Source organism: Lampris incognitus, chromosome 4, assembly GCF_029633865.1.
Source record: "Lampris incognitus isolate fLamInc1 chromosome 4, fLamInc1.hap2, whole genome shotgun sequence".
Taxonomy (NCBI): Eukaryota; Metazoa; Chordata; class Actinopteri; order Lampriformes; family Lampridae; genus Lampris; species Lampris incognitus.
In genome coordinates, this window is record NC_079214.1 from 16,591,343 (window position 1) to 16,599,048 (window position 7,706).

The 7,706-nt window shown below is 44.4% G+C and overlaps 1 protein-coding gene across 1 annotated transcript; it reads right to left on the bottom strand.

The window, feature by feature from the left end:
• Positions 1–731: 731 nt before the first annotated feature.
• Positions 732–7,351, bottom strand: atic (5-aminoimidazole-4-carboxamide ribonucleotide formyltransferase/IMP cyclohydrolase). Its single transcript, XM_056278996.1, has 15 exons — positions 7,228–7,351; positions 6,899–7,025; positions 6,639–6,782; positions 5,520–5,608; positions 5,251–5,402; positions 3,971–4,127; positions 3,528–3,653; positions 3,324–3,428; positions 3,138–3,223; positions 2,892–2,981; positions 2,601–2,726; positions 1,963–2,055; positions 1,684–1,866; positions 1,336–1,491; positions 732–1,086 (listed from the first exon to the last, which is right to left on the bottom strand). Exons 1-15 carry the CDS (start codon positions 7,244–7,246, stop codon positions 967–969), a joined length of 1,773 nt encoding a protein of 590 aa, XP_056134971.1. The 5' UTR covers positions 7,247–7,351; the 3' UTR covers positions 732–966.
• Positions 7,352–7,706: the final 355 nt, after the last annotated feature.

Below are 7,706 nucleotides of genomic sequence, written 5' to 3' on the forward strand. Positions count from 1 at the left end.
ACCTAGGGACAATTTAATATGGCCGATTCACCTGACCTACATGTCTTTGGACTGTGGGAGGAAATCGGAGCACCTGGGGGAAACCCACGCAGACACAGGGAGAACATGCAAACGCCACACGCAAACGCCACACAAGAGGACAACCTGGGACGACCCCCAAGGTTGGACTACCCCAGGGCTCGAACCCAGGACCTTCTTGCTGTGAGGCAACCGTGCTAACCACTGTTCCACCACACCACCCCAGTTCTCCTTCAACATCATGTAATTCAGCAGGAACTCGTAACATCCATATGTAAACAAATCCAAGGGCCTAAAAAAAGAAAAACAAGTAGGAATTGGGCTCCACTTTTCAGACATTTTTAACATCCAAATCCTCTACAGCATATTACTCAAATTTTTAACATCCAAAATTCTCTATAGTATATTCAAGGCTCAGCATTTTCGGTTTTTATTTTTCAAAACCATCCAGCATGCCGAATTTCGCCACAAGAGGACACTGTTGCATAACCTCACATGAACAGGAACAACTTTTGGATCCATGGAAACATAAAATCCGGGTGAAAATCAGTTTAAAAATCTGGGTATTTTTCGGTGAAAAATCGGTAAAAACCAAAAACGCTAAGCCTTCAGTATATTACGCCAAAATTTATAGAGCAGTTCTTAGTCACAACCCACGAGACAGAAAAAAAACCAAGTTATGAAACACCAGTTTTACTTTATTTTGAGTTGAATCATTAAAGGCACCTTGAAATAACAATAACTCCGTTCTGTCAGACACAGGATTACAAAGCAGGAATGTAACAGGAGTGAGGTGAAATGGTGAGGTTTTGACCTCTGCACTTTTTGTAAACATCAAACTAAGGTAGGAATGTTAAAGTGAGGGAAATGTAATGCAGTAGTATTAGTCTTAGGATAACGCACAAGTAAATCCAGCTCAAGGAAGATACTGGGACAGTGTTGAGGTGCTCAGTGATGGAAGAGGCGCAGGCTGGTGTGCACCAGAGTGATGCCTTGCTCGTTACAGGCATTAATCACAACCTCGTCAGCAGCGGAGCCCGCCGGGGCAGCAATATACTCAACGCCGCTCTATACAAGTGGGAGGGGAGATGGAGAACGAAGCATAAAGCCAGTTAGCAAGCTAGTCAAGTAGGAATTTTTGCATTTGCAAATCAGCTGATTCAGCGCCAGTAAAACCATTCAAAATTCAGCGCTGGGAAACAGGTTACAGCAGAGGTACACAGGCCTGATCCGTGCAATGCAGTGATGTGGTGTGTACAGATATGCATTCATGCTTTTATGGCAGGTGCGCATTAAAGTGATATACGTGTTGCTTACCCGTTTGGCCCGGTCCACATTATCTCTGAAGGGGAAGAAGGCATCAGAGCTGAGAGCCACCATCTTTAGAGAGCTTATCCAATTCTTCTTTTCAGTTTCCAACAGAGGTTCAGGAACCTCCTCGAACATTGACTTCCACACTGCTAGGTCTGGGCCCTGCCATGCAAAATATAATGCTGAAAACAGGGAACAATCTTAACGTTCAACTAATTTACTCGTACGTGAAGGGATGAACAAGGACATAATAGAGGCAATTATGACCTTTTGTATTACAGCAGTTTGCTTAAATGATCTGCCGTCATTTCAAAGTGAAGTGTGCGTTGCTTGACACAGTCCACCCCCATTTACCTCTCCAATGGTGTTGCTGACATACTGGTCGATGGCGTTGGCAATCTCTGCCCGCTTCACGCCGCTGCGGAACTTCATGCCCAGGACGCGTGGATGGTGCCTCAGCCACCAGTTATCAGCTTTGTCACCCGCCAGCCGTGTGCAGTGGATACGAGACTGCTGGCCCGCACCGATGCCGATAACCTTTTTGACACACAAAGCAGTAGATAAATGTATATCCCTGCTTGTTTAGATTCGCCTCTCTTTCATTGTACCCTCCATTCTCTCCCGGTAGATTACCTGTCCATTCCTGGCATAGCAGACGGAGTTAGACTGGGTGTACTTGACAGCGATGCTTGCCACAGTAAGGTCACGCACTGCATCCTCAGACAGCTGGTGAAGGCCAGAAAAAAAGTTTTAATATTTAACATTCATAAATTGCATTGGTAAAGCCAATTTTGGGGGGAAAAAACCCCAACAACCCCAACTGTGGTATAATTATGTATAGTGATATGCAAAAAAGTTCGGTCAACCCTGAAAGGCAATACGCCGGCAACTAAACTCTCTGTGCAGGTTTCTATAAAGGTGGGCTGTGGTGTTCTACTACAACATTGCCATTTACAGCCAACCCACCCCACTCTCACTTTCCTCTTGATTTCCAATCTTTTTTTTGCCTTTTTCAAAATGTGAATGGGCGGAGACAGGTTGAAACAAGTATTTACTTACTCTCTGAGAAAGACTTAGTCGGCAAAAAAAAAAAAAAAAAAAACCACAAAAACATTGGAAGCTGATTTCTTCCATCTTTAAGTTTATACTCTGCAAAATCTATATTAGTTTTTCTCAAAAGATTCAGCAATACTGTACATATACACACACACACACACACACACACACACACACACACACACACACACACACAGGTATGACATGTGACTCACCGAGCCCTTGGAAACGATGTTTCTGAAGAGATCCGAATCAATGAGCGCCCCGTTGCGCTTCTGTTTGAGATAGAGACCAAACAACACTCTCACCTCTGTGTCATCAGGTTCATAGTCTGGGTCCATCTGGGGAAGAAAAAAAAGACACATACTGTCACTTCCATGGGCGAGGACCCCATCCAGTACTTAAGTCCAGCCATAATGGCCATTATAAAAAACCTCTCAGAATCATCTTTATTGGCCATGTATGTTTGCACATCCAAAAAATTTGACTCTGTGTTCACTCTTAACCTGAAGCACACAGTAGTTGCCATTCTTCTTTTTGGAGAGTATCTGGAGGGCTTCTTCTTCAAAACCGGGGGCAATAATGCCATCAGACACCTGAAAGCAATCAACCAAAACACACGGTCCCTCAGCTACAGTGGCGTGTTGCTTTCAACGCCAAATCCCCTAACCTGCCCTTACAGCAATTTCATCTATAACTTGTCATTTTCTATCCTTTCACAACACTTGTACAGAAGGAATCCCAGAACCTACCTCTCTCGATATGATCTTGGCTGTGGGGACATCACATATGTCTGAGAGCCCAATGAAGTCTCCGAACGAAGACATTCTGTCAGAACCTAGGAAACAACAGGGAAAGGTGAAGGACAGACACAACAGGAACAATTTATAAACATAACTAGCAGAGATCCGTTTGTTCTGTAATTCATGTCATCTGACCTCTAGCCCTGGCGTAGGCTGTGGCCAGTGGGGTGAGGTCCTTCATGTCGTTCACCATGCACACCTTGGCCTCCTCCTCACTCAGAGGAACCCCGACAGCAGCTCCTAACGAAGAACAGGTGAGAGGTTCATTTAGACATTCGCTTGTGTTTACATGTATGTACCTATCTGCAAATTTGAAGTGTGCACCAGTGTGCGTCTCACCTGCAGGACTGACATGCTTGAAGGAGGTGGCAGCAGCCATGCCGAGGGCACTCTTAAGCTCTCTGACCAGCTGCCAGGCATTCAAAGCGTCGCACAAGTTGATAAATCCAGGTGAACCGTTAACCACTGGTAGAAGACAGCGCAAGGCATAGAGATGGAAGAGGATGAGAAAAAAAGAGGGTGGGAGGGTTATAGCTTAACTTTGGGTAAGGGTCACATGACAGAGCAGATCTTCAAATAAAAAGTTTATCTGCATGCCAAAGATTGATTGGAAGGTCAGAAACGACCAATTCAGCTTTTATGCAATATTATTTGGCCTTTATCTTGTTGGTATGGCACTTGGAAAAGGAAAGGTTTACACTCTACAGATGAGGCCTAATAAATTACTTAACTACACCACTGGTCCATTTAGGTCAACGTAGATTGTTCTTATACAGGTCTACCTTTGAGGGGGAGGGCAGGCCGCAGGGTGTACAGCTGAGCGGGTGCTTGGTGGGGGTTCATGCCATAGCGTAGGGGCAGCTGTGATACCCCACGGCTGTACTGGCCACGGAAATAGTCAGAGATGGCCTCATCATACTGTGCTGTGTGTGTGAAGGCCTGAGGAGGCAAGCACACAATGGACTGATGGAAAGCAGTACCTTCAAAGCCTGTGAACCACCTAGAACTGTTTAATCTGTTTTTCTCCTAACTCGCCGGTAATGAGGTGGATCGCTATCATTTCGTTTACATCAATCCATTATATCAACCCAACGGCAAAGAAACAATGGGCATCCTGTACCACAGCTGCACGCTGAATTGATGCACGTCATGCATTTTAGCTCAAGTTGTACAGTACAGTACTGAGGGCTTTCAGGTGGGTCATAAACGCTAAACCCCGACATTCATGTTTAAACATTGGTGATAAAAGCCTACATCGGACTTTGTCTTTCTCCTACCCTAATCTTTAAGCAAACACAGAAACAATACCATTAACTACCAGAGTAAACTTCACCGGTGCAAAAATCCTGGTTCAATCTGTCTCATCTAAATCAACACGCTCAATTACTAAGCAAGATTATTGAAAATGATTGTCTAAAATTCTTGATTTCAAATCAAACACTCAGCAAGGAAACAGTGTCATCAATAATTCAGCTGACTTGAGCCACAAACTGGCCAACCTCCTTTTCTCAACTTCATAAGAATCTAGTTACCCAACAATGTGACCATCAATATAAGTTCAGGGTCTGCTCACTGTAAATAAACCCCCCCCATGACGCAATGTCATACATCAGTAGTTCTAGAAATCTTTGCTCAGGGTTGAGATGATAGGAGGAAGGGTCAGAGCAGTGACAGTAAGGGTTATGCAGATATGTAAGTGGCTAAAAAATTATAAAACAAGACGGTTGAAATTTAAACCATTAATTCAGTCATTCCATTTCTTATTGAAATTGGGGGTCTTTTCAGGCTACTCTACAATTTGTCTTTATTGCTTTTCTGTCACCTTTGAACACTGAGTTATCCTTACGCAATGTAGGCCTTGGGCTATGCTTGAGTAACAAGCAGGAAATTATTCAGCTCAGTTCTATTTTCTTTGAGACAGTGAACCTTCGCTTTGTTTCTGTGTATGAAAGTTGTACCGAGTAAAACATTAAATATGTCATTAAAAGATGCAGGCACAAGCAACAAGGTGACAAAAAACAGTAACAAAACATTTTACAAAACATTTCTCTTCCATGATTACTTTGAGAGCCAGAGTCCTGCGTGTTTCAAGGGTTGTATCACTGCTCTCTGAACTCTCCATCTCTGTGGCAACCAATGGATAGTCAGCAGGGTCACACAAAATGGTGACCCGAGCATGATTTTTGGCTGCAGCTCTGAGTAGAGTCACACCACCTGGGAGCATAGAAAATGGTCAACTGTACAACATGTGGCCATAAGCACACGTCAATATAATGTCAACATTCGAAAGCTTCATTCCCACAACATTGTTACGACCATACCATCACTCACCAATGTCAATCTGCTCCACGGCATCCTCGACTGTAACATCTGGGCTAGAGATGGTCTTCACAAATGGGTACAGGTTGCACACCACCACCCTGTATAAGGACAGGTGAAACGTAAATGGTATATTCTTGCATCATGCTCGTTTTTGAGGACACACACACACACACACACACACACACCCATACTCCACCTCCAAAGGCTAAAAGATAGGAAAATGTAAAGCAGGGCTACAACAGTTAGCCATATGCTCATACTACACATTCAACACAAATCTACCACTTCTGTTACTCAAAGCACCTTTTAAACAGACTTGGTATACGTTTGCTTTTCACCATATCAACTTTTTATCCCTCTCTGGTTTATGGGAGAGGCTTTTAGGAGACACCTGGGTGGGTGGGGTTCTCCCACCACGATAGTCTGAACATAATTTTCCCCCCTTAATATCTTTTTATAATGTTGAAAGAAAAGCTCCAACCTTTGGCTTCAATTCAAGGTTGGGAGATGAAAACAATCATCAATTGTAAGCATGAATGATGCTCGTTAACTTGAGAGACAGACTTGAGATTCATTTTCTAGAGCTCAAAACAGTAACCACTTTGGGCTGAATTTCATTAACTGAGAAAGATTCAATAATCATGATGAAAAATTATGAGTAAAGAATTCCAGGCAAGTGGGACCACCTTCAGATCAATTCAAAGATTAAAAGTTTTTCAACTTGTGAGACCTATTTGCTCCAAATTAAGCATGTGAGCAACCATTCATGGCTCATTTTTGAACACGCGCACACAATGCATGCCTATCTGTCAGACAGAACCTGATAATCCACTAAACTAGCCCCCCCTTCCCAGGCCTTTACCAGAGTCACAAGATGAGCTTGCAGGAGCAGCAGCGCTTCAATTAATCGGTCCATAAATTCGTAGCACATGCTGTTGTCTCTACACCAGGGCCCGTTTTCTAAATGGGCTGCTTTGGATTTAGCCTAACATACAATGTCACATGTAGGACAAGTCTATTCAAGAATGTGAATTGTGACAACTTCTGAGTGAATGAACGAATGAATCAATCAGGAATTTGCGAGATAACTTTTATTGGTAGCATCGAAATAAGACCCATTTCTTTTACCTGACCAAGCTATAACCCAGCTTTTCCATGTCTGCTGTGTCTGTTGGGGTGCGCCTGGCCAGTATCCCTCCGTGGACAGCAGGATGGAGAGTCTTCACCCTGCCTCCAAGCATCTCTGGATGTCCGGTCAGCTCAGAAACATCCCTGCAACACAGGAGACACCAGTGGTTCAGTATTACAGTTTCAACACTTTAGACAAGTAAAGCTGCACACAAAAAAAATGTACCAACTACAAAGTAAATCTACTTAAGAGTACCCACCTGACACACAGTCCTGCATCACGCAGGGCTTTGGCAGTACCACCTGAGGCGACCAAAGATAGTCCCACGTTCACCAACCTTTTGGCGAAGTCCAGCAACCCAGTCTTGTCTGACACACTCAAAAGGGCTTTAAGGTCAGACAAAAGAAGGGTTTTAACGTTTCTGAAATCCAAGAAGCTTTTCGCAACTCCTACTGAATCGTTTGGCGACCACGTTTCGTTTGTGTTAGGTTAGCACCTAGCTTAGGTAACGAGCTAGCACCCAACACGATGGAGGGTACGGCACTCCAAACAAATTCAATTAAACACAAACTTTGCAGGAAAACTTACCAAGCTCTGAGCAGGCCATGTCTGCGATGCAGTCCGCGATTTGCTTAGATTTGAGGTAGATCCGAGCAAATCCTTATCCGAGCTTGACAAAAGTTAAAGCACCAGAGGAGGCGGTGGATGGGGAGAAGACGCAAAGTGAAATGACTGCACGCACCAAAAGTAAAGCGGTTTCAAACCGCCCCCGACCAACACACGCACCGACGCGGGCCATCCTGCGCTGGAATTGCGCATACCACTGCCAAATGCGCAGTGTGCACGATCCATCTATCCATCATCTGAACCGCGTGCTCTCAGGGTCGCGGGGATGCTGGAGCCCTATCCCAGCAGTCACTGGGCGACAGGCGGGGAGACATCCTGGACAGGCCGCCATCACAGGGCTGAAACACACACACACACACACACACACACACACACACACACACACACACACACACACACACACACACACACACACACACACACACACCTGGGGTAAATTT

What these genes read in the sequence shown, in the direction of transcription:
- atic (XM_056278996.1), bottom strand. An exon ending in AGCCTACGCCAGGGCTAGAG is followed by an intron (nt 3,224 to 3,323) that starts GTCAGATGACAT and finishes GTTGTTTCCTAG; the next exon opens with GTTCTGACAGAATGTCTTCG. An exon ending in GCAACTACTGTGTGCTTCAG is followed by an intron (nt 2,727 to 2,891) that starts GTTAAGAGTGAA and finishes TTTCTTCCCCAG; the next exon opens with ATGGACCCAGACTATGAACC.